The sequence below is a fragment of the Chaetura pelagica genome, unplaced genomic scaffold (genome assembly GCF_000747805.2).
Source record: "Chaetura pelagica isolate M959 unplaced genomic scaffold, ChaPel_1.0 scaffold142, whole genome shotgun sequence".
Classification (NCBI taxonomy): Eukaryota; Metazoa; Chordata; class Aves; order Apodiformes; family Apodidae; genus Chaetura; species Chaetura pelagica.
Genome location: NW_009952973.1, coordinates 5411255 through 5439230, shown reverse-complemented (window position 1 = coordinate 5439230; position 27976 = coordinate 5411255). Strand labels below are relative to the sequence as shown.

At 35.6% G+C, this 27976-nt stretch overlaps 1 protein-coding gene across 3 annotated transcripts in view; it reads left to right on the top strand.

Moving 5' to 3' along the window:
- The window catches only part of FSTL5 (follistatin-like 5), a 235197-nt gene that overhangs the window by 136670 nt on the left and 70551 nt on the right, over positions 1 to 27976 (top strand). For all 3 annotated transcript variants that reach the window (XM_009995923.1, XM_009995922.1, XM_009995921.1), the window contains exon 6: positions 18964 to 19130. In XM_009995923.1, the coding sequence (XP_009994225.1) occupies positions 18964 to 19130 (167 nt within the window). The remainder of the gene's footprint in view (positions 1 to 18963; positions 19131 to 27976) is intronic.

The window sequence follows — 27976 nt, the reverse complement described above, 5'->3', positions numbered from 1 at the left end:
GAAGGCTATGAAACAGAGTTATACGCAGTGCAATATTGTTTCAAAGCATGTTTTAAAAAGATGCAAAACAGTGAAAACCTAGAGGAGGGGAAAACCACATAAGTCTCCTCTATGTAGTTACTCAGTATAAGAATTGGGAAACTGATTGACTAAGATGGAAGGAACCCAAACAATTTATCTGATTGCCACTCTGCCATGAATAATTGATTGGAGAAAATGTCATTAAAAAAAAAAAAATTGTTTTTCATTGTGATTATAATTCTTCCCAACCTAGACATATAGTAGCAAAGTATTTGTTGCTGAACACTCTATTTTGGTTTTGCTTATGAAGTGCTAAGTTAATGTCTTCTTTGAGTAACAACACATACGTATCAACAGCTTCTTTGGGTTAGAACAAGGATACATCTAGTCCAGTATCTTTGTTCTAAGTGTTCTTAGTGAAGATTACAAAAGAAGAAAGAACGTGCAAGATTCCTTCAATATACTTCTTCTTTAGTGATTTTTGTCTCAGACTTCTTGTGTTTAATAGCTCTTGATGGATGCGTCACTCATAGATTTGATTGCTTTTTTTGACCTACATGAAATTAATGTCTATTACACTCTGTCTCAGAGACTTTAAGAATTTAATGAGTTCTGGATAGAACAAATATATTTATTTGTTTTCATTGTGCACATATGTTTATTATTTTTTATTTCTTGTATTATAAGAAAGAATGATAAATTGTTCCTTATTCCTAGTCTGCAAGATACTTTTGTTTTTAGTTACAGAGGGAGGGTCAAAAAGCAAACGGTTCAGTTGCTCATGTGACATGGCATATACATTGGCAAAATCATGTTTTCCTATTTGGGTACCATCCTTTTTCTAATAATTCCTTTTATTTTCACATAATCAGGACTGAGTTGATGTTTTCATGAAACTGCAATATATACTCTCAAGGTTTCATGCCTAAGCAATATACCAGATACACAATGCCAGGAGAGGAATACACCAAGTCCTGCTTGTTCGCAGAAAGTGCCACTGTGCTCAACACAAAGTCATAGTCCTTTGCACAGACATCTACTCTTAAGAGGAGCAAAACTGCTCAGAAAATAAAAGTTATAAGCCTCTCTCTGTACAGTCAGGTAACAGAGCCTATCTTGACTTCTGGTTTCTTTTTTTTTCCCCCTCTAAATGTAAGTAGACATCAGCCAGTTGATAAATTTTTCAGAATCTATTTCATCCTAAAACTGCTCCCATCTGTGCTTATTTCCATGTTAAAGATTTTATGCGTCGCTGCTTCATAACTCTAGTCTTCTGATTGCAGAGAACTATTGAATAACAGTTATGTGGCCCTCCTCTTTTTGAAGTAGAAATATAGTAGTTCTGCTGTGCTTCAGACTTCCTAACTACATTTGCTGTTCGGCTAATTTAAATCTGAATTACTGTTTTAGAATGTTGTGCTGTCATTTTCCTGACAGAAGTGGATGAGGAGTTTTTACAAAGTTGCGTTATTTAAAAACTTGGGTTAAGTTCAGAAATCCTAAATGTTTAGAAATTCTATTACTTCTGGGAAAGAAGCTTTGAAATTTGAAAGTGAAATGAACCTACACAGTAAATAAAATTGGCAAATTATTATATTTATGAACTGAAATCTTCTTGCGTAAAAATGTGAGTTACCAGGGCTGTCAACTCTCCTCCTAAAATTCCCCTTTCATTATTGATTACTTCAAGAAATACTTCATAGATTGAACTGCTGCATTTTAAATGTTTCATTTGAGGTACCTGCAGTTGTGCAGTATTGATGTTCAGCATCTGTATTTGCAATAAACAGAAGGAGCATTAAATTTGGATCTATACTAGTAATATTACTTGAAAATATTTATACTAACTCTTAGCTTTTAAATAAAATGTTTTTGCTTGAACTAGTCATGTGCAAACTTGACAAACATACAGAAATGGATTTTTACATAAATTCCTTCTTTGTTTAGACAAATTCAACAACATACACTACTATAAATAAGGTCTAAAACAATTGTCACTATTACTTTGGTGAATTAGCATTTCTATGTTATCTGGACAAAAAAAGCTCTTTAACACCTAACTTAATTTCCTGAGGCTAGGTTTCAAAGTTATTTACTTTCCTCACAAATGCCTCAGTCAATGAAACTAAGTTGTACTTGTTCAAACCATAAAAATTATGCCAGTCTCAGAGATCTGGACTGCTTCTGCCTGAGTATTCATCATGTGCAAGTGTTGTCAGGCCACAGGCTGTCTGCGCTCCATCCTCTGAGGAGACAATCTGCTGAGACAGGGGTGGAAATTAAGAATTACATTAAAGCCACGTGGTACTGCATCATGAGTACAATTAGTATGATGAATAAAGCGGCTTCTACCAAATCAGGTATAAAATCTGTTTATTACGATAGTTGGTCAGTAAATACATCCACTGGTAACAGGCCCAGAGAAGTGACCAATAAAAATAACTGCCTTTGACAATCTTTGATTTCCCTCCAAGTGGCCATGGGCAAGTCAGCAAAAACTACCCACAAAGCCTAATCAAGGTATGCCTTTTCACTGTTTTATTTTTCTGCAGCTCACCAGTGCCAATTGCAAAATAAGAATAAAAATCCTTACTCTGGTTTCAACACCCAGGTAAACATTGATCACATGTGTTTTTTAAATAATGTTAATGTTGCCACAATTTTCTTGAGCAGGAACAGACAATTCTATACAAATTAATTTTGGCGTTTTTTCTACCACTGTTAATTAACTGTGGTTAGAACTGATTGCTGAATTTGTACTTGATGAGGAAAGGAAATATTTCATGTTTTCTCTCTCACAGAAACTAGTTTTTGTGAGATGAGTAGCACTTGGAAATATACCCTTTTTCTAAGCTGTACTTTGCAGGAAAATGCTCTACCTTCAAATTTATTTTTTCTCTAAAATACTAACAACTTTAGACCTGATTAGATCAGAAAAATAAAGACAGCTCCCATATTCTGCTGCCATTTTTATTCCACTCCCATGCTTCACCTTAGTAAGCAGTGAGGATTTAAAAAAAGTCTAAAGAAACCTCAGCAAGGCAAAGAAATGAATAAGAGGCAGGTAGGAAGTATTTTGAAATCTCTCTGTAGCACATGAGTGTAACAGCCTTGGTTGAGAAGTTTAACGTTTAATAACCTTTTTTGTTTGCTTGTTTGTTTGAATAGGGAACAGTCCAAAGTGCTTTAGTTTCTCCTTGGGAATCTGTCTTATTTTGATACTTTACCACGGGCTAGCTAAGGTGTAATTCTTAGTACTTGCTGTGTGTAGTTTTAAAAGGGCTTGGTTCTCTTTTATGTTAGGATCAATAGTTCTTCAGTGCCACCCAAGGAGAAAATCTTATTCTCAGCTCTTACAAAACTTAGGATTCTTAAAGTCCAGCTTCTAGCACTTCCTTCTGCTGGCATTGACCGAGGGTAGGAGGAGAGGATGGTGGGGTTGGGGAGGAATGGGGATGCCATTTTATGAAGTTTTATGAAGTTGGAAAAAATGAAGGCAATCCCAGAAGAGATTCTGATGGCTTACTTTATCAGAGCTTATGAAACTTGTTTTAAGGCATTTGTGCTTCCACTGTCAGTCTCAGTAGTATTGTTGGTTGCGTGTTTCGGCACAGACAGAGCAGGTTTTTGCCTGTTGCGGGTAGCACGTCAGGTAAAGGACTGAAAACATTTTCTATTGGATATGTATTTGACATCTTACTTTGAATCTGGTTCGCTATTTCCCAGGCACTATCAGCTGGTTAATTGCATACCTCTGTGATTTGTAGTACCTCTCACAACATGTGTGCTATGTAAAAAGTACTTTTGCACAAATCCACAGACGTGCCAATGTGGATTTGGCAGTGGTAGTATGTAACTTTTAAGTGTAGTGAAATTTGAAAAAAAATAATACCTGAACTGTTGGTAGTAGTTAATGCTGTGGTTTATTTTCTGTCTTTTTCAACTAGTGACACTTAACCTCTTAATGATAAGCTCAGTTATGAATCAAAGCATAATCCATCATTCATAGCTGAATTGTAACTGCATATGATTGCATATTCTTCATGTTCAGGATATTAATTTTGAGATAAGGATGCCTTTGCAAATATTCTGAATACTCTTAGATAAAGCTGAAGTTAACTGAAGCTGTCCTTTGAGCAAATAAACTGGTGTCCAGATAAAGAACACCATCATGTTGGGAACCTAGGCCTTTTGAACTTTTTGTACAATCTAACCTTTCTTTGTCTCACTTCCATGCCTGTACTATATGATGTTAGTGCTATTGCTCCCTAGACTCACACTGAGACATGAAGACATGCTGACAGATTTTGTAAAACATGTAGCTGTCCCTTCAAAGCTCTTGATGAAGACTTGAGGGATACTGATTAGACCTTTTCAGAAATCCAGCTAAACTACATGAACTGGATCACCTTTGCGTTTCACAGCCCTTACCACTGCCATTAGTAATTCAGATTTGTCTCATGCTTTTTGTCTCTTACCAACTCATAGCTCAGATCATTGAATCACAAAAAATGTTGGAGGGGATTTCTAGCCAGGATTTGCCCAAACTCATTTATGTTCACCTTGTAGTCTACCTGGATCCTTATTTACAAAACTGAATCTGTGCATTGTTACATGGGTTTACTCTGTCCCAAGTGCAAGAGTTTTCGTTTATCTTGATATAATTTCATATTTTCCTAATTTTTGGCACTGGGTGAACCTTGTACTGGTCATGTAGTAAACACTTAATATTGGTCTTACAATGAATAATGACTGACTTTATTCATCTTTAGATGTGAGGATTTGGAGATTATAGCATTAATTCGCATTCTACATGCTTATTGGTCCTTATCGGCCTTTTATACATTCTTCAAATGGAAAATTCGTTATTTGAAACTAGTTAGTCATCATGGTTAATTAGTTCTATCTATCTTAAAGCTTTTTAGATGTTTTAAAGAAAAGTACTATCAGTAGTTAAGTCAATGAATATACTTGATTATTAAAGTGTCATTGTGAAGTGTCTCTTAGAGTTGCATTAAACCTGAAGGTGGGGTTGTTTGTTTTGTGCTTGGCATTTTTCAACATAATTTTGTCAATATCTGATGGCATTATCTGATTTTGGTTAATCAGCAACCTTGACCCAGTTATCATAGGATATTCTTCTCATTGAAAGAAATTAAGCCTTTTAATCCTATTATTGTTTATCCAGAAATAGATTCCCTACATGAAATTCAGTTGTGCCTGATTCATGTGTACTTGGGACAAAGTTATGACAGATGTTTGTGAAAATTAAGAAGAGAAAATCTTCTATCAGTAGTTCATGCTCACTAATCAGCAGATTTCACATCAACAGGAAATTTGATGGGTATTGCAAACCAAAAACAGTTGAAAGTATCCAAGGTAGTCTGTTATCCAATATAGTCTGTTAGGCAAAATTCTCTTTAATATCAGGTCTTCAACATGTTTTCCATATCCAGCATGGAATTCGATCCAAAGTGAGACTTACTAGGGATAGACAAACTGATTTTTAAGTGACTCAGTTTTTGACAGTATTTTAGTTTAATTTTACTGTTGATACAGCTTATGGAGAATAAGTTTTCTGAATAGGGTGCAGAATAAGAATTAGGCATCTTGTCTGCCAAATGAGTGATAGAGAAGCTAGGGAAAGCCTCCCTTCCAGAGTGATGGGGGCTGAGAAAACTGATGCAAATGGTGACCTCCTGGAAAGTTGAAAGAAAGAGGACTTGAAGGACATACCCAAGCTTTGACGAATTTCTTAACAGATGGCAAACAGTTAAGATTAGGATGGGAGTTGGGTAATACGTGAAACAAAAATCATATTGTTGTGAGCAGGATAGTGAGTGGGATTAGCCTGAGGAAAGCAAAGAAAATGATACTTGGTCTGAGTTTAGGTAAAACTTGCAATCTGTAATAAGTACTGTATTATAGTTTGGGGTCGTGAGGCAAGGAAATCAAGATGGTTATTATGGAAGATCTTGTGAAATGCTTTCCATTTTTGCCTTAATGTGAATTCTAATTAAATAGTCTATATTTAATGTTTATAACTCCAGAGAGGTTTATTAATAATCTCATCCACTATTTGACCCTAGACAGTCCTTTATCTTTCAGTTATATTTTATAGTGAAGTTGTTTGTTTTTTAACTAAGGGGTCATAGTTGTTACAAAATCCTAGACATTTGTGATTTCAACCTGCTTTCTTTTTTTTTTTACCCCCTTCAAGAAAAAAGTAATATGTGGGGTTTGGCTTGTGGGGTTTTTTTTGTTTGTTTTTTTTAAATTCTTGTTTAATACCATAATATTGTACAAGCATCATGACAGGACTTTATTTTCTTTCTTCATGACAGGAAACTATCTCTTCCAAGTTAAGGAATTCCTCAGGTTGCAACAGTGGTATTTTTGAGTTGTTTAGCTGACAGACCAGCTAATTACTGGTTGATGTTGTTATTCTTGCCAGATAATTTACTCTTTTGACCCACTATTTTAATGTCACCACCATAAACTGCCTCTGGCTCAGGCAGTACTGTATTGATGGGTACTAAGAATTCAGAGGAATTATCACTGTGTGTTTGCCTGGTGTTTTCTTCCCTGGGCATTTGCCATTTTACAGGATACTTCAGTTCCAACCATGTGGATTTTTTGATGTGTGTCTAAGGTGGTTTTAATATACAGTTCTGTTACTATGATAGATCAAGGACTTTGTAGAGCTATGGATTCTGCTTGATGTTGTAAATTTAGGCAACACCTTGAGTTTAGACTGCAAAGGTTTATCTTTGTGGTATGTATCCTTCCCATCTCGTGTCCACCATTCTGCCCCTCCCCCTTTCCATTTATGATTTGTCTTCAACATACTTAGTGAAGGAGCACTTTCCAGATGGGGCATTTATCAACATTCATTCAGTAGAAATTTTTACTTTTTTTAAGCTGATCTGGAAAACCGTCTCTTCCTGTGTCTGGAGCCTGATGAGAATGCTCAGCTTCATAAACCCAGATCCTGAGGAAGTCTGAAGAAAAGAGTGATTTGGAATAGGGGGAAGTGACACTATGTTTACTTTTCTACAAATGTATGAATACTTGATTTTGAAGTTTGAATCTGTATTTGCAATACCCATTGGCTTGTTCTGTGCCTCACTGAGAAGATAGACTACAAAAGGGCAGTCTTGGATAGGATGCTGGAGAAGTTTGTGTTTAAGCTATGGAAGTGTTACAGGGATGTCAGGACTTGACATTGCAGACAACTGAGTGGCCTTTCAGGTCTTAGGAAAAAGCTATACAAGAACATTAGAAAAAAAAAGTGATGTAATGAGCAATTTCTAGATTCTTTGTCTTCTAGAAGTCAGATCCATGGGGACCCAATGTCTAGGTAAATGTTGGGATTCTGGTGGATGACCACACATGAAGAGACATAATAACTCTTGTCATTATGTATTTGACATGACTGGAAAAGTCTAAGTAGTTATTTACTATTGATTTATACTGAGCAATGTATCAGTGATCGATGTCTTGAAAACAACCCTTTTACTCATCTTGGAACAAATTAAAAGGTTAGTAGCAATAGCAAACAGTCCAGTTAATATTTTTGTACTTAATTGTATAAACTCTTGCTATTCTGTCAGCAAATTATTGTCCAGTAGCATCTTCTAAATGGTGTGCTATTGTTCAGAATAAGATCTAAATCTGAATAAAATATCTGAGTTAAGATTCTGGATGTAAAATAATGTGCTCACTGTCATGATCTTCCTGTTGTCCAGACTAGCGTATTTATTGGAAAATTATAGTTCCCATCTTACCATACATGAGGACATGTGCATGGATTGGGTGTGTCTTGCCCAAAATTCAGGCAGGAATTGACAAGGGTTCATTCCTACAAACTGAATTATGAGCACACTAAGTTGTGCCCCCAAGCTGCAAGACAGATGTAACCACAGACTCCCCTTGCCCCAGCCAGTGATAATTACAGATCTAAATGAAAAAAAAGCTGATGCTCAATTCAGTATCTAGAGTTATTGTATAAATAGTATGTCTGAATATATTTAAGAAAGGATAAGTAGAGCTAGTAGGATCAGTGGACGTGAGTGGTGAGGTAGAGAAATAAGAAGGGCTGGGGAGAAATAAAAGGAGAGACAAGATAAAAGGAAATGGTGGAAAGAGGGAAAGAAAAAAATGCATCTGAGCATCTTTATAAATGTGAAAGCAACTCAAAGAAAAAGCAAAGCTTTATTAACAGTTTTAAAATGAAAATAAACCAGAGAAACTGCCAAAATACTGCTTTTAAATACAACATTCTTATGTAAGGTTGTGTATATATGCAATTGGAATGCATTTTTTTTAGTGATTATTGATTTGCAGATAACAGGTTATTGGATGTCAACCTCCTTGTTCACTTTCTATGAAATACCATTTTCATATATGGTGTTTTTTTTTCTTGAAGATAGATTTTTTTTTTTTTTTTAAGGTTTGCTTGAAAAGCAATCTTTTTGTCTTTTGGGTGGAACAGATTGCATCAAATTATAGGTATTTTTCAAAGCATTTCCCTGGGAAAAAGTACTCTGGCTTTAAAGAGTTTTATCTACCTTGATAAATTCCACATTATTTGGGCAGTTCCAAAGCACTGTTTTGGCCAGCCCCATCATACTGCTTCCTCCCTCTTCTCTGATGTTGCTGCTTATTACCAGTTCTGGTATGGCAGAGGAATATTCAGTGTTCTCTTTAGCAGAATGATCCCTTTGTACTACTTGTTTCTGTCTACATCATTCCAAAACTGGAAAAACCCCTACTAAATTTATAATTAATCCAAACCCCAAATGTATAAATGCAGTGTTGTCAATAATTATGTTTGGGAAACAAACAAAAACACACTGATTTTTAACTGAAGAAGAGTAAGTAAGAGAAGAAGTGAAATAAAGACTTTGGTTTGGTTTTAACATTTTCTGCCCTGCTAATTAAATATAATTATCATTTAAAGACAGTGATATCTCTGCAATCACATATATGCCCATGATGCAACATCCATGGCATTTACAGCTTAGGGCTCCAAGTACTTTTCTCTTTTATACATTTAATGAAGTAAGAATATAGTTATAGTGACTGTAGAAAGCAAATGTACTTTGTTTATTTTTTTCCCTTAGGTTCACTCCTTATAGAATCATAGAATAGAATCATAGAATAGTTTGTGTTGGAAGGGACCTTTAAAGGTTACCTAGTCCAACTCCCCTGCAGTAAGCAGGGACATATTCAACTGAATCAGGAGTCAGAATTTCCAGAATATTAAAAAATAATAAAATTTCTTAGAATATATTTTAAAATTTATATTCTTAGTGTAGATAATATCCAGAGTGCAGAAACATGTCATGAAGTTGGTGAAATGCATAGACATTGACAGGATGCATAGAAGCATCAAACTGAAGTTGTTGACTTGCCTGTGTGCATAAGGATTTAAATGTTAATCATAGAATTCATGGTTGGAAGAGACCTCAAGGATTGTCTGGTCCGACCTTTCAGAGTTTAGATGTGATGGCCCAGCACCTTGTGGAGTCTTAAAAGTGTCCATTGTTGAGGAATTAACTGCTCCCCTGCAGAGATTATTCCAATGTCCGACTTTAAAATTAATTTTTGCTATGATTTTATTGTCCAGTAATGTAATGTTATATAACTTTGAATGTTTGATTTTGAGTGTATATAAACACATAAGCCTAAGATACCACACCTGACTACTTTCAGATCAGCAATTCCAATAACATGCATCAAACTGAATTTTAACCCATCACAAGAACTTTGACATTTCCCTTAGGATTCATTGAATGATGCATAAAATGAGTTACAGAACATATTGAGAGGATATGTTAAGTTTGGGTAGGCAGTTGCAATCTGGTAAAATGATATTAGAAACAGGAGGGAGAGAGATGTATTATTTGCCAGTTTGTTTACTCTCTCTTAAAGAGTTGTAAATTCATAAAAGCTGGAAGTCCGTTTTTTGTAAAGGAAAATAACTAGTTTGACAGTCAGGATATGCACAGTTATGATTGTTTTCCATATTGCTAATAAATAGGCTATGAGAAGCAGACTGTTGGTGTTATTACTGATTTCCCCTGCAACAGAAGACCTGAAGCCATATAGGTAGTGAGTTAACTTTCATGGCCTGTGTTTTCCTCTAGGCTGAAAAAGTTTTCATAAGCACTTAATGGCCTTTGCAACTTCAAAGGATTGTCATAACAAACCAATCTGTAGGGTAATCCCTTTATCTGCACTATTGGAAATACTCTTACCATAAGCAGTAGTGATACTTTTCAAAACATGCCCAGGTTTACCTAGTATTCCTGAAGTAGTGATTTAAGAACATTAGGCAAAACCTAATCATGCAGATATTTATTTGTATTTTCCAAAGTGGCTTTAGCCAGATTTGCATGATGTATCTTGACAAGTTTCTTAATTCGTATATTTCCCATCCATAAAGTAAATCTTCAACTGTCTGATCTGGGTCAGGTGTTGATACAAAGGAACTATGATAGGATCATCATCTTAGAAACCAGATGAATATATTTGGATTGTCAGTCAATGCTGCTAATCCTGCCTTTCTGGCAAATCTGGATCTTGCGTGATGTATTACATGAGGTGCAGCTGCATAGAAACATTCTGTATTTCTGTATACAATAAAAGGAGAGTCCTAAAGAATCAATGACTTCATATTTCCACCTGCAATGCTTTTGAACTATTTTTTGATGATACTGTTGCTCTGCAGAGCAAATGAAATGATATGTTTTATTGATTTCTATGAAGGCTTAAATGAATCATTATCATCCTCATGGCACTCATAGCTTGTGTCCTGTTGAGTACTTCAGTCTGTGCAGACTTGTGAGAAACAAAGTCTTGAATAGGAGTTTGATTCAATGGATGTAGCAAGTGCAATTAATTTAGCTAAAGGAAGAATAAGTTTTGAAACAGGTGTATAATGAGCTTTGGAATTTTGTTTTAATTTTTTCAGTTTGTGAATGACATATCAAAAGTGATTATTGCTGATTTTTATAATGATTGTCATCATTCACATTTAGGAAAAACACCACAAAAACCAACAGTTAAAACAAGCATTTGTAGTAGGGAAACAATGTAGAAAAGATTCTTGCCATTCAGAGATAATCCTATTAAGACCAGTTAAAATATAGGAAAGGTCAGTTCATCTATGAAGGAAAATGTTTTTCAGGAGGTAGTGCATACTGTTTATTAATTCATCTACATTACAGTTAAAGTGCTTTGTAAATTTAAGCTGATAAAATACCTTAAATTATGTTTTATTATGTTCTATGCCCTTATCATGCTTGTTTTTCTTGAGTTTTTATCTACTTTGCCAGGGATCCAGAGCTGCATGTAGTACATGTGTACAAACCATGGGACAAAAATAATGGGGATTTTTGTTTGCTTTTAGTTTCTTTCCTAAGAATTCCTAATCTTTGGTTAGAGTTTTTCTCTGCTAAAAACGACGGAGTTGATAAAACTACTTATCATCACCACACTGTGTCTCTCCTGCCAAGTCAATTTACCAATTTACACTGATCTAGATTCAAAGGATTGGTTTTGGTGTTGTATAATATTTTCCCCCTGTTGTATTTATCTACCATTTTATTGTTCAGCTTCTCAATCTTAAAAAGTTCTTGAGCTACTTCTCACCATCTATTCATTCTCTCTGCTTCAAGGAACCATTAAAATGGTAGACTTCTCCTTAATTGTAAACACTTTTTTTAGTGCGTATATCTGTGAACTTTTGTAAAATACCATCTTCTATATTTTATTTAGTAATTTTATTTACTTTGGTTTTTTTCCAAGTTTGCTTATGTGGTTATTTTTGGTCAAGGAACCATTAAAATGGTAGACTTCTCCTTAATTGTAAACACTTTTTTTAGTGCGTATATCTGTGAACTTTTGTAAAATACCATCTTCTATATTTTATTTAGTAATTTTATTTACTTTGGTTTTTTTCCAAGTTTGCTTATGTGGTTATTTTTGGTCCTAGCAAAGTGAGATGAAAGCTGTTTCAATAATAAAAGAATTTGATGCTAAACTCACTTAAGCAAGAGGTCAGTTGAAATATTCTACCTTATCTGGAGTTTTTAAACCTGAAGCATTCTTAATGTTTCTAGGTATTTGAATAAAGAATACAGCATTCCATGTTTGTAAGAGGAAATGGAAACCATAGGGGTTTTGCTTCACATTTGTTTTACAGCAAAGCTTTAAGTTCTTTCATAAAATAAATGTTTCGTAGCACGAGCATCAATTTCTTTCTGTTAAACCTCATTGACTGCTATTATAAAAAAAGCTGCAGAGAGGATTGAGTTTTCTTTTAGGGTTTCTGTTAAATTTCTTTGTGGAATTGGTTCGTACAGGACTTCCTAAAAACATGAGCTATTGTAATATTATAATTGCCAACAGATTATTTTCAAGTCTCTTGTCAGCAAAGATGAAAGATGAATAAATGTTAATTATAATGGTAAGTCTGTTAAGAGCATTTAGTTTTGAGTAACAACCATGTTGCTGTGGTATAGTAGAATCCTCTGCTGTGCTGGCCTAAGGCTGGAAATAAGACCTTCAGAATTTTAATCTAAGCTCTGCAGCTGAAACATTAAGGAGTCATGAAAAAGTTATTTATGTTTTTCTTCTTGTGTGTGCTGTTAAATGAATTATGAAAACAGCAAGACTCCTTTGCTGGCATAAGACCATAGAGAACAGCCACTCACTAGCTGTATTCTATCACTTTTCATATTGAAATGTTCTACTAAATATGCAAATAGTATGTTTACAACAAATTCAAAGCACAAGATAGAGCAGAAAATAACAAAAGTAGTCATGCTAATGGTGATGTATGCTGATTTTAAAACTGCTGTAAAAGAACAGCAAAGTGACACTGATGAAAAAGCTTTCGTTAATGTCATTTTGAGCAGAATGGGATTAATGCCAGAAGAGGAGAAGGTACATTACCTAGCTGCATTTCAGCTTTTCAAGCCAGCAAGTAATGCTATCCATTAAGTACAGAGCCTACTCTACTACATGGAAAAAAGGCTTCTTTGCTTCATTTTAAGTGATTGCTTTTAAATAAGGTTTTTGAAATAGGGAAAAAAAAATAAATACAAGCTTAAAGTGTTCTTAATTTTAGATAGTGGGCACCAATGCATCATTTTCAGTAGTTTGACTCAAAAGAGTGTTTTGTGGCTTCTATGCATAAATACATAAAATTTACATAAGTAAATGAGAAGGTTCACATTGTACAAATTAGCCAAAACAGTCAACAGTTGTGTAAGGTCTTTCTTCCCTTAATAGATAATCAGTGATGAAGTGATTCACAAATTCCCAATATAACATTTTAATTTACTCTTAAGCTTTTGAAAACTTTTGTTCAGAGTTATATTCTAGCTTTTACAGTCAGGAACCACTTAAAGAAATTTAATACGCTTCAGTGTTTTTCCTCCTAGTTGCCTGATTTGGTGTTCTAAGATCACAAATTAGTTCTATGGTTCTGTAGAGTCCCTGCATTCTGCTTTGGGCCATCAGGGGAGGTGAAGATTTTTTTTTTTTTTTTCCCCTAGGTAGAGAATTGAAATAGCCCAGCTTTCACTACCTATTCTATAACGTCCTCAGAAAAGTCAATAAACCCAAATGTAACAACTTTTTATAAATGCGTTTAAATTAGAGCATCAGAATGTTCCGTGGTATGCCCGTCAGACCATTGTAGTTAGGGTTAAGAAAACAGGAGGATCAATCAAAGCACAGCACAACTTTCACTATCTTTTTTTCTCTAGCCCTACTCCTCCTGCTATGTTTAAAAAATACATTTTATCTGTTGGCTTTGACAATATTGATATAGCTTAACTTTTACAGCAAATCACAACTCCAGATGTATTGACTCTTGAGAAAATAATTCTTAGAGTAATCTTTCATTATTGATGTTTTTCTTTTACTATTGCAATAGTTTTTTGCAAAATGCCAGGTTTGAAAACTACTTTTCCCTGCCTTTCACAGTTTAATTGCTAAATAATGGTCAAACTAAGAAAACTGAAACATTTGCACTCTCTGTTAATTGATCACTGTTTGCAGTATTGTAATACCTTCCTCAGAGTCATTTATGCTTACCCCCTTTCACTTTTATTGGTCAATAAATTTTAAAAAATTTCCTGAGCTGCATGTGGACCTAAAAGCTTTATAAGTGAATACACTCACTGTGTATGTCTTTATGTACTTTAGGTTTTGAGGTATTTAGGGAAAGCTCTTTGAATGTGTTGTCTATATCTGCCAAAAATTCCTGTCTGTGGGACGTGATAGAGATCATAGAATCATAGAATCTTAGGGGCTGGAAGGGACCTCGAGAGATCATCTGGTCCAACCCCCCTGCCAGAGCAGGGTCACCTAGAGTACATCACACAGGAACTCATCCAGGTGGGTTTTGAATGTCTCCAGTGAAGGAGACTCCACAACCTCCCTGGGCAGTCTGTTCCAGGGCTCTGTCACTCTCACAGTAAAAAAATTTTTTCGGATATTCACCTTGAACTTCCTATGCTCCAATTTGCACCCATTACCCCTTGTCCTATCACTGGTCATCACCGAGAAAAGCCTAACTCCGTCCCCCTGACACTCACCCCTTACATATTTGTAAACATTGATGAGGTCACCCCTCAGTCTCCTTTTCTCCAAGCTAAAGAGACCCAGCTCCCTCAGCCTTTCCTCATAAGGGAGATGTTCCACTCCCTTAATCATCTTCGTAGCTCTGCGCTGGACTCTTTCAAGCAGTTCCCTGTCCTTCTTGAACTGAGGGGCCCAGAACTGGACACAATACTCCAGATGTGGCCTCACCAATGCAGAATAGAGGGGGAGGAGAACCTCTCTTGACCTACTAACCACACCCTTTCTAATGCACCCCAGGATGCCATTGGCCTTCTTGGCCACAAGGGCACATTGCTGCCTCATGGTCATCCTCCTGTCTACCAGGACCCCCAGGTCTCTTTCACCTACACTACTCTCCAGCAGTTCAGCCCCCAACCTGTACTGGGACATGGTGTTGTTCTTCCCCAAATGTAAAACTCTGCACTTCCCCTTGTTGAATTTCATCATGTTTCTCCCCGCCCAACTCTCCAACCTATCTAAGTCTCTCTGAATGGCAGCACAGCCTTCTGGTGTGTCAGCCACTCCTCCCAGCTTAGTGTCATCAGCAAACTTGCTGAGGGTACATTCTATACCCTCATCCAGGTCGTTGATGAAGATGTTGAACAACACCGGTCCCAGTACCGACCCCTGTGGGACTCCACTAGTCACACACCTCCAACCAGATTCTGCCCCATTGACTACAACTCTCTGACTCCTTCCTTTCAACCAGTTCCTAATCCACCTCACTTCCTGGTCACCAAACCCATACCTGATCAACTTTTCTACAAGGATGCTGTGGGAGACGGTGTCAAATGCTTTACTGAAATCAAGATAAACCACATCTACCGCTCTACCATCATCTATCCACCTAGTAATTTCCTCATAGAAGGCTATGAGGTTAGTCAAACATGATTTACCCTTGATAAAACCATGTTGACTGCTCTTGATGACCCCCATGTCCTTGATGTGCCTGGAGATAGTGACAAGAACAAGTTGTTCCATCACCTTTCCAGGGATGGAGGTGAGGCTGACCGGTCTATAGTTACCCGGGTCCTCCTTCTTGCCCTTCTTGTAGACTGGAGTGACATTTGCTATCCTCCAGTCCTCAGGCACCTCACCTGTTGCCCATGACTTACTGAAGATGATGGAGAGTGGCCTAGCAATGACCTCCGCCAGCTCCCTCAGCACCCTTGGGTGCATTCCATCTGGACCCATTGATTTATGGATGTCCAGATTACTCAACTGATCCCTAACCCAATCCTCATCTACCATGTCAAACTCTTCCTCTATCTTGACTTCTTCTGGGGCTATATGAATCTGGGGCTCATAGGGAGACCCTGCAGGAGTGAAGACAGAGGCAAAGAAGGCATTCAGCACCTCTGCCTTCTTTATATCCTCTGTCACCAGGGCTCCCACCTCATTCCTCAATGGGCCAATATTGCCTCTACTGCTAGTTTTGCTAGCTATGTATTTGAAAAAGCCCTTTCTATTATCCTTAACCTGACTTGCAAGGTTAAGTTCCAAGGAGGCCTTAGCTTTCCTAATTGCCTCCCTACATCCTCTGACAACAGTCCTATATTCCTCCCACGTGACCAGCCCCTCCTTCCATGATCTGTAGATTTTCCTTTTCCACTTAAGTTTGCCCAGTAGTTCCTTCTTTAACTATGCAGGTCTCCTAGCACCCTTACTAGATTTCCTAACCATTGGGACGCTCTGATCCTGGATGGACAAATACTTGACACTTTAAAACAAAGGTAACAATGATGTATGTAGTAGGGATGTGGATCGAAGATGCAATGTACTGCAAAATAAAACATACACCCCAAAAAAGATGTTGGATAACTGTCCAGTTTGTTTGGAGTGACGTTTGCATTTGATTTCAGTAATTCTTAAGATGTTTTAGAAACATATCAGAAATAAATTTATGTCAGAAAATATGTGGAAAAATAACCTGATCTTAATTTGATCTCATTTTTACTGAAGGACAAACAAATGTAAATCTAGAACATAGATTTCAGATAACTGAAGAGAAGAAATGAGGGAATAAGTACTTGCATAATTTCCTGTAAAGCACTTGTTATGATGACAGATAAGAAGCTGTTCAGTAACTAAAATACTGGAAATTAGTAGATAAAAAAAGTAAGAAACAGCTGGCTAAAAGGGAGGTGATATGGGTTCATTTAAATGGGAAGATATCCCTTTGAGAAGTTATTAATTAAGTTCTCCAGTGACCAGCTGGGAAACAAATACATTTAATGCTTTCACTAATACCCTAAAAAAAAAAAAAAAAAGAAGTCCAAACCTAGGAGTCATTATCAGTGTATATCAATGCTGGATTGCTAGTAGAAGGTCTGGACAACCTTGAAGCTTGGCACAGTAAAAGTGAGATCAAAATAATTTTACAAAACATTATGTAAATAATTCTTAGGGAATTCATCTGGCAAAATTAGTGTTATCATCTTACATTATTAGTATTATTAATATTATTATTTTTTTTCAATGCCATAATTACTATTAAATATAAGGCAGTTAAAAAAAATAGATGAACCATTTGTGTCAACTAAATAATGCATTAATGCCTCTCTCTTATTTGTATTTCAGAATACTATCTTTGCTAAGGTAGCAAATGTTAAGTTTTACATTTGATAGATGTTCCTTTTCCACTGTTGCACGCTGATTAAAAATTACAAACATATAATAGTTACTGGTCTTCTGTATACAGGAATACATAGTAATACTGGAGTTAACTGAAAAAAAGACACAATTCTGTAGAGGTTAAATGAGCTATCTCAATCGTGAAAGCTAGCATTTTTCACCTAGGGCCCTACAGCATGAGCTGATTTCATTATTATTGTTTCGTGACTTTCCTAAATTAAAAATAGTGACTTTGGAAAATGCAGATAATTACCTCTTGATGGAATATCAGAATGTTATCTGCTTTTTGCAATCTTTACATAGTGAATGCTTTAAATATGCAAAATATTAGTACAGTCAGTTCTGTACCAGAAGTTTTGAGTCATTCAGTAGCCCTGCAGGTATGTCTCAGGAAGTCTACATGATAGTATCACTGAAGAGCAATCTCCTATAAAATAGGATCTGCAATGCCTTTGATTATGCAGTAAACTTTTAAAACTACAGTAAATAGCACAGTATTAAACTTCATTCATACTGTTTTACAGATATTTTACTTTGGGGTATTTTAGGTAGTACTAAGTAAATCAAAAGCGACCTTGTGATATAGCCTTGTGAATCCACACCAGCAGTTTCTACTGTGTTGCTCAACAAATGCAAAAATAGGCAGCAAATATTTCTGAACTGAGATAATTCACAGCATTTCATGGGACGCACTGCAGTTACTTCAGGTTTGTCTTTAACTGTTATATAGTATTGTACTCTACTTCTTCCAGGTGCTATAGCCCGTTCTGATTGTTGCTTCTGTTCCTTGGCAGACAGGGAAGCTTCAGAATTGATGCTGTAAAGTGCTGCGGATTTTTTTAGGTTTCAATTTTTTCTCTGTCCTTCCCCACCCTCTCGCCCTCTGTAATTAGAGAGATTTTTTTGATCTGTTTATTATTCTGATTCTGAATTCCTGCAACTGTTGTAGATGGAATCATATTTGACAAGAGAAGTATAGTAGAAACTATTTTAACTTTTTATTTAAAAAAAAAAAAGAAAAAAAAGGACACTAACTAATGTGTTTGGACAATAATTAATTCTTCTGAGACTGAAATGGGAAAAATTGCTAATGTCAGTTTGATCTGGAAATGATGTCTTCACTGATATCAAGGAAAAAGCCCCATAAAAACTGGCTTACCAGAAAATAAATCTTATACCTTAATTTTATATTCCGAATGTAGAATTCACTTTGTTGTCCATTTTAGTCTTGGTCATGTATGTTTTGTGCTCTGGGCTCCATTTGTATTTTCCTTTTCTGAAAATGAGCTCATATGAATGACTCTTACAGCAGTACTGCCATCATAGTTCACATGAAGGTGCTGACTACTCTGCTTCATTTGCCTTAACTGTCAAGTAATTCCCAGTGCCTGACTTTGGATACACTATCATATTTGTTACAGTCTTAGCTCTGAAATTCGTTTTCATGTTAAATGCTGCTCTTCTTACAAGGTGATACTTGTCAGTCAATTTAATGAAATGTCATGCTGACCTTTGTTTTAAATACTCTGAACTTCCTGTGGTTTTTGGAAGTTCTTATTACTTTGATGTCAATTAAAATCCTTAAATTAGTAATGTACAAAACCTGCATGCTAATTAACCTTGTGAAACTGCATGCTAATTAATCTTACAACCACATACCTTTTGCAGAGGTAGTTCAGCTGAGTCTGCCTGAAGATCAAAAACTAAGCACCACTGCAGCAACAGTGGGACAAAGTGCTGTCTTAAGTTGTGCAATCCAGGGAACTCTGAGGCCTCCCATCATCTGGAAGAGGAACAATGTCATCCTGAACAGCTTAGATTTAGAAGATATCAATGTAAGTAAGAGCTCTATTTAACCGTCTATTATCAAAACTTTTCATGAAGAATAGAAAAGTAATATGTAACAAAGTCTGTGCTCCTGATGTTTCAAAGAAGAGAAATAGAAATAGTTATATCTGCCACACTCAGTCTGTGTTTATTTTGTTTTGTATACAAATCTAATTGTTAAATATAGAGAAAACATGTTTCATGGACCAATCATTTAAAGATAAATATAGTGATAAAAGCACATGAAGAAAAAAATGCAGCCCAAAATAGCCAGCATTATACACTCAGGATTATATAGTCTTTAAACATCTGAAAGAAAAAGGAAATCTAAGAAATGCCTAATGACTTAATACAAACAGATAATAATGATCCTTAATGAAATAATAATGTGTTTTTTCCAAAAGAAGTATTTAAATTGGTTGTTTTGATAATTTCTCCAAATATTCAGCAGTGTTTATGGTACTTCTTAAAGAATCATCAGTGAATATCAGTATAACATAGAAATCTTCTTTTAGGGAGGCAAATATTTGCCGCCTAACTTTACCGTGACCTCAAAATATGAAGCAAGATACAAAATGAGAAAAATAATTGCATGTCTGGCAAAACTCTAAAAATAACCTTTCAGATGTATTTTGTTTCCTTGTGGGTATGCTTGACTTTGCTTTGGCCATTTTATAATAGCAAAGTTATAAATGTGGACAAACCATTATATCAGGAATTGGTGCTTATGAGTCCAAGATCACTGGGACTGTTATGTGTGTGGAATACCACCACAGTTAAATATCTGGTTTGTTTGATTTTATTGCATTTTCTTACCAATTCTTGTATTTTTAAGTTGTGCATTACTTGTTTTGTTTTGTTTGCTGCTTTTACATTAGTTCTGTTTGTAAACTGAGCTTCCTTACTGTTGTGCTTTCTAAAATAAGAGACAGATTACAAACTCATCATGCTTGAATGGTAGCTTTAAGTCACTAGAGATGTTTGGGATAAAACCAGCATCTTCTAAAAACTTCCAAGTTAAATAGTTGCTGCTTTTTTTAGTTGGGTGTTAATCATATGACTGATGTTCAGAAGTGTCCTGCCCACGTTCATAAATTCCATTCTGCAATATTTGTTAGCTTTCTGTAAATACATATAATACTAATAAACATAAAAATTAGAAAGCAATCTCCATGTCCTTATGTCAACCCATTAATTTTCTCATTGATGTTCCTCTAATTTTCTCCTCCTGCCCTGCTATAGGGGGTGGAGAGGGAGTGAGAAAGCCAGCAGCTGGGTGGTAGTTTGGCTATTAGCCAGGTCCAACCTGGCGCACTTCAGAGGTAGTTATCACAGCTGGAAGAGAGTATGGAATTTTTGAAGACTCAGGATACACCAAATTTAAAGTCAGTGATGGTCAGATGTTCAAAGCAAAGTTGAAATTGCTAGAATTGGCCAGATTTGTTTGTATTTAATAGGAGAGGAGGAATGTGTGATAGTGTACCAGATTGACAACCCACAATCATAAAAAGAAAGGTCTGAAAAGTGTTACCTGGGTGCTGGGCTAATGTCTGTGTGTGCATTTTGTGTACAGGTACAATAAGAACTGTAAAAGCTTCCAGTGAACAGGAGCACATAATTCTGAAGATTAATGTATTTGTTTGTTTCCTTAAGAAAAACATAAACTGTAATGCCTAGAAGTCTTTTTAAGCAAAAATTATGTTATAGTTTAGTCCTTTAATATTAACTTTTAGTTATGATTAAAAAATAGAAAGAGGATGAGAGATCCAATATCCATGGGGCGAGGCACTACAATTAACTGCACTCAAATATACGTAGGTGGTGCAAATCAAATATCTCTTTGTAGATAAACAAACAAAGAGTGGAATAAAGAGTTAATGGAACTTGGAAACAACAAAAGGAATGGGCATAAAAGCATTAAGTGAAATTGGTCCCAGAGACTCTTTTCTTCAGAATTTATTTTATGTGCTTCACTGTTTGCACTGATTTTATCCTCCTGTATATATTTCTAGATCTTCCATTGGTTCATTTAATTATTTTTTTTTCTTCCATATTTCTTTAGTCATTCCATATCTTTCTGAACCTTGTTCATCAGATATTTTGTGGTTCTTACAGTTTCACATTTACTTAAAGATTGTTTGTGCAGCCATAATATAGTATCCATTCAGGAAATGTAATAAAAAGAAAACCTTGGGGAAAAGAAAAGTAATTGGACAAAAAAGAGTGCTTTTTTTATATTTCACTATGGAAAATGAATATAGTACTTAAATAAATAGTAACTTCAAGGAAACAAATGCAGAGGCAAACATAGCATGCTCCAGTTTATGTTGCAATTGAACCACTAGAGAGGGTGTTGTACTTATTCTGGCAATTTTAAACATGCAAAAGCCCTAAGTCCTTGTATAATTTAAGATGTCCCCAGAGGTAATGTATTCTAGGCTTTACTTTAGGCTGTGTTATAAACTACAATCATGTTTTCTTAACTCTGGGATTTATTAATTTACCCAGTGGTTCAAGAACCATATCTGCGTATCTCTGAACTAATAATGTTGTGTAAATAGCAGTATGCTTTCAGAAAAAAAACATGAGAAACACTGACCTGGGAAGATAAATATTTTTTTCCAACAGAATGTCTTAGAGATCCCCATAACTGGAAGTCAGCACATACAATCAGACTAAACAGTAGTAACAATGTCATTTTGTAAATCTTAGCAAGCCCTCACACTTAGAAATTAAGTATTTAGCACTGTGCTCTCAGTAGGAGTTAAGCTATTGGCTTCAGGAACAGACTGAATCAGAACAATATAATGTTGTAGTGTTTTGTGAAATAGAAAAATGCAGCAAGAAGAAGCAGAAGAGCCAAAGTCTAAATAAAATTCTGCCTGTTGAATTTGTTTTGTTGAAAAATACTCCACCCCTCTATTGAAAGTAAGAAGGATGTATGCCTAAGACTGTCAACTATGGAGTCCCTAAGAGCTAGTTTTAAGTAATTAATAGTGTAATATACTCTTAAGACATTTAAAATAAATATTTAGGTATACCGTTGGACTTTAAAGGGAGGAGAATAAAAATTGTATTCGTGAAGTGCACTTTAAAAATTATTAAATAACTTAGACAATGCTGTCAAGTGTGTAGTCAGTTATATAATGGTACTGATAATATCCAGTTGGTAATTTTAGAAGTCCTAAGTACTCTCAACTCTTTTTACTGTACTTACGGTTACTATTTGTGGAAGTAATGCTTCTTGGTACTGATCTTTCTCGCATTGAAACTGTTGGAAGTCAGGGATAATCAGCATCCATCTAAATGAAGCTATGAAAAAGTGTATGCCTCTGCAAATTTTAACTTAAATTGTAATATATTTGTTCTGTGACTCATTGCATAATTGATATCACAGGACGTTTTGTTGGTATCTTAGTACACATCTAGAAAGGCTTTTTTTCCTGCTGTTATCCTGCATCTTGAATGTGTTACCTGTTTTACACTTACCTCTTTGAATATATTTATCTAACCTATTGCTTCTGGAAAATTTTGATACAGCAGATTTATTTTTTTTTTCCCCAAAGACAATACACATTATTTTTTGTCTTAGTTCATTCACTTTTTAAACAGTTTTTGCAACTCATTTTACTTTAGTCTTTTTCTGAACTTTTCCTTCAATTTTGCTGTCAGCTTCTCACCTATACCTGTCACCAATTGTGCGTTTCTTACAAGATGTCAGCCCTTAGCTCTTACATTTATATAAGGTCTACTTAGATGACTTGTCTGCATGTAAAGTTTAATGTCTGCTAACATACTAAATTAGTAACTTGATAGAAGCTCATTATCTGTATTTAGGCTGCTTTTCATGAGAAGCATGTAATAGTTCAATTTTTGGGGTTTTGAAATTATGTGTGGATTATCTTTCTCTCAAAACTTCTAATTTGTCAGAGTACAACTTCCACTTTTTTTTTGTATCATCCAACAGTCTGCATTATTTTATTGATATATTTCCCTTCCCAACAAAAAGCACAACCTCAAACTACCGTAATAGAGGTGCCTTTAAAGCTAATGTCCTCTCAAAGAACATGCTCCATAACAGAGAGTTCTGCTCAGCAATTTTGAGATTGTCCAAAATGCTAAACTTATTCTCTAGAAAAGACTCTTTGACATCTACCCTCTTCTTTTACTTCCAACTTCCCATCCTATTTTCCTCCTTTCTTCAGAAAGTTCTCAGGTTAGCCTCATGAATTATTCCCTTTCCCCATGGGACAGTATGGAGCAACATACAAACTTCTCTTTATGCATGCTTGAATCATTCTTAATATGACATGGTTATGACTTTGAGGTGATGGTCATAAATATAAATGCCCTGTCTGCCAAGAATTTATTTCCTTGTGTTTATGACAGAATCTTTATCTGTTATGCAGTTGTTCTTTTAAGTAGGATGTATTATAACCTTTTCTATTTAATGGGTCAAATATATATATTTTTTTCTCTGTTCCATCTTAAAAGTAAAGTGAAAATATTTATTATCAAAGATGCAATCAACTTTATCAGATCTCTAACTCTTTCCTTCTAGATATGCAAAAAATATTTAATCATGACCACCAGTGCAATAATTTAATTCAGTTCTCTTCCATAATTTATTTTTCTTTTCCCTTTCTTGGAATCTGATTTTAAATCCTAGTTAATTCTTTAGTACTGGAATAAATCACACTAAAGGGAAACTTTAGATATGTGTAACATTTTCAAGATTTAGGATGTTTTATTTTATTTGAATATTTAAGCTATTTTAGTATTTATTTTAGTGATGACATGATTAATCCTACTTTACACTGTACATCATGTTTTCATGACACTGGAAAGAAAAGTTCAAACCAGGTCCAGGTAGTGTTGATCTCTAATCTTATGGGTTAATGATGTACAGTAAAAAAGATCTTTATAAAGTTTAATCCTCAAGTAGTGATGCCAATTCAAATAATCTGGACATGCAAATTCTGTAACTCTAGCTTAACCAAAGTTACAGTATCAGAGAACTTCACAATATGTCTTAAGGTCACACTTGAAGAGTGGTGATCAGCGGCTCAGTGTCCAGATGCAGACCAGTGACGAGTGGTGTTCTCCAAGGGTCGTCATACTGGTACTATTTAATATCTTTGTCAGTGACATGGACAGTGACATGGAGTGCACCCTCAGCAAGTTTGCTGATGACACCAAAATGTGTGGCTGGAGGGAAGGGATGCCATCCAGAGGGACCTTGACAGGCTGGAGAAGTAGGCTTGTGCAAACTGCATGAAGTTCAACAAGGCCAAGTGCAAGGTTCTGCACCTGGGTCAGGGCAACCCCTGGTATCAGTACAGGCTGGAGGATGAAGAGATTTAGAGCAGCACTGTTGAAGGACTTGGGCATAGTGGTGGATGAAAGTTTAACATGAGCTGGCAATGTGCGCTCACAGCCCAGAAAGCCGACCATATCCTGGGCTGCATCAAAAGAAGCATGGCCAGCAGGTCAAAGGAGATGATTCTTCCTGTCTACTCTGCACTGGTGAGACCCCACCTGGAATACTGTGTCCAACTCTGGTGTCCTTAGCACAAGGAAGACAAAGACCCATTGGAGCTGGTCCAGAGTAGGGCCACAAAAATGATCAGGGGGATGAAACATCCCTCCTATGAGGGAACACTGAGAGAGTTGGAGTTGTTCAGCCTGGAGAAGAGAAGGCTTTGAGGACATCTTATTGCACCCTTTCAGTACTTAAAGAAGGCTAATAAGAAAGATGGGGACAGACTTTTTAGAAGGGCCTGTAGTGATAGAACAAGAGGTAATGGTTTTAATCTGAAAGAGGATAGATTTAGACTGCCTAAAAGGCAGAAATTCTTTACAGTGAGGACGATGAACCACTGGAACCTGTTGCCCAGATGGGGGCATAAGCCCCATCCCTGGAAACATTTAAGACCAGGTTGGATTGAGCTCTGAGGAACTTGATCTAGTTGAAGATGTCCCTGCTCTCTGCAAGGGGGTTGAACTAGATGAGCTTTAATGGTCCCCTCCAAATAAAACCATTCTATGACTGTAAGAACAGAAGTCACACTTGGTAAAGCTTTAGAAAGTGTGTTTGTCAGTGCCGCCAGATGCTGAATCTTTTTTTTGTTTTTTGTTGTTTTTTTTTACATACAACTTTCTAGTTTGTCTTGTTTTGTACCAGGATCTTCTTGCAATAGCTTACAGTTTGCCAGATCAGTAACCATGACCAGTGCATGCATAGGCCATCATTAAGAACTATCGCAAGAATTAATTTACATAAAAAGGCGAAAATGAAAACAAAATTGTTCCTACATAAGTAGTTTCAGTGGTTACAGTGAAAGTCTCGAGGCAGCTGCTTGTGGCAATGGTGTGTTTTTACTTTCCTTGACATAAAGGAATTTATCTTGCTTAGTAAATCTTTCTTGTGGTAAAATGTTAGACTGATGAGCATTTTATGTTGCATTAGTGATTTGAACAAAGAGAATTTATGTGTAAAGTGTGCAGGTAACTAAGACTGGTATTAAATGTAAGTTGTTTCAGCTTTCAGTTTTTTATTAGTGTAATTCAGTCTTTGCTTATTGTACTCAAGCTCATACTAAGTGCTTAGTTCAGATAGACTAGAATTTGCTGTTTGCTTAAAAGGCGCTAAGAAAAATATTTGACTAAGTATTGAGTACGTCAGTCTGGGCTAGACCCTTGTTAAGTGAAGCTGCTGTGCTGGCATTCAAGCTTGCATGACGTATTTTATAAGCAAGAGATGACACTGAATAGATGTCACTCACTTTGTTGTATGTATTCAGGTATATCCTTTTAAAAAAAGCTCATACTAAGTGCTTAGTTCAGATAGACTTTCAGATAGACCTTTTGTATAGGGATTGCACTTAGTCTTTCTAAGCATGTATGTTACTGTTTCTTATGTAACATTATTGATAATGAACTGACAAGAAAGGGCACTGTATTAATAATCATCCTAGTAATGTTTGTGACTGGCCCTGTTTTCTCTCTCCTTTTGTCTGGAGATCATATATTAATGCTGCTTGTAAAAACTAAGAATGACAAAGTGACTATTCTGATTTTTTAAATGAAGTTTGAAGGTACTAATTTTATTTTTTGCTTGGTTTGTTTTGTGGGGTTTTTCTTCTCCTGTATCTCCTCTTCACCTACCACATAGAGGGAGATTCCCTGCCAATCTATCTTTTTTGTTTTAGGTGGTTGTGTCTGCAAGATATTTGATAGCTGTTAGTGTTTGACAAGGTATTTTATTGCCCATTGCTTGGTTTATCACATATACACAGGTTAGTTTGTAATAAAACAAAATGTTTCCCAGTGAGCTTTAGCAGACTGCATAAAGCCTCAAAATACTTGACCTGTCTGTCTCACCCCAGGATAGTTTAGAAATACATGGAAGGGAATGGATGAAAACTGGCTGAAAATTTTAGTAATATGAAAGTTTAAAGGGTTTTGTATTGTTTGTCATTTTTCTTGAGTTTGTAAAGAAACAGCCTGAGAAGTGTCCTTCTGTGAAATAAGTGAATTCTGTTACTTTAAGATGAGCACAATTCAAGAATCAAATATATGAATTATGGCCAACCTAAGAAAAAGAGTTTGCACTCATGAAACTAAAGCTGAAACCTAGTATTTTATGCAATAGAAATATAAAAAACTCCAATGAACTTCATAAACTTCAAAGTGCTAGTAAGCTAAGTGACTGAAAATAAAGTGAATCTTATCCCAGTGTGATTATGAAGAGTTTGTTTTTAGAATCAGGAAAATTTATGGAGTATTCAGTGATTTCTTTGCACTCTTACTGCAAATAAATTGTGTCTAAAGAAAGAAAATCAAAATGAGGATGCTCTTGCCAAGCTCATTCCACAAATCTGTCCCTAATTTGTGTAATCTTAAAGTGTAAATTGTGTCAGTACTTCTGCTGCTTTGGGTCTGTCTAGCACTTAGATATCACTTTGGATATGATCCGATTCAAGTAAAGTGCACAGTGCAAAGCTAGTCTCTTTTTGCAGATCTAGCTTGGAGTGTAATAGTAAATAAATCTAAAATTAAAGCCAATTTTAAAATAAGAACAGTTTGGGGGAATTTTAATAACCTGTGATAACAGGATAATTATTATAAATTCATGTCACTGGTTATGATGTTAAATTGAAAAAATACATGAGCAATGAGTGTCAAACTGCTTTATCTGATTAAATCGGATTATATAACAATTTCTTTTGTTAAAAAGGAGTAGAAGTTAAATGGTATGAGTCGTTCTGAAGATCTCCGTGTGTAACATGAACCAATAAAAAAGACAGCTGTATCAGAGCATGCTGAAATTTCCATTTAAAATAAGCTGCATCTACTCAGTTGGAGATACTGAATGTCTAAATAAATTAGCAGTCATTATTGCAGATTCATAGCAAGATAGCTTAAAGTCTCAGAATTTGTTGGGACGTACATTAGTGGTGGTTTATGCCTCAAGAGGCCTAGTGTGTTGGCAAAGCTGTCACTTACAACTAGTTCATATCTCCCAGATATAAGATCTAACTTCTCTTTATGCAACTACGTATAAAATGAGGTTGTTGTTATTACTGGAGATCTAGGAGTGAGGGTCTTTATGACATTTTTGTGTGGTCCCTCTGCGTGTTCTTAGGAAACTTGTAATATTATTAGGTTTCAAAATAGTAAAAACAATTTTTAATCAACTGACATAGTTTGAAAAGCACAAAGTGGCAGCATGTTTTCCATAGAATAGTGGAAGTTACCATTTATTAGATATTACTATTTACTCATAAAGTGATGAAACTGCAGTCCTTACTGTATCCAAAAGAATAAAGGAAAAATCATACACCTGTAGTTC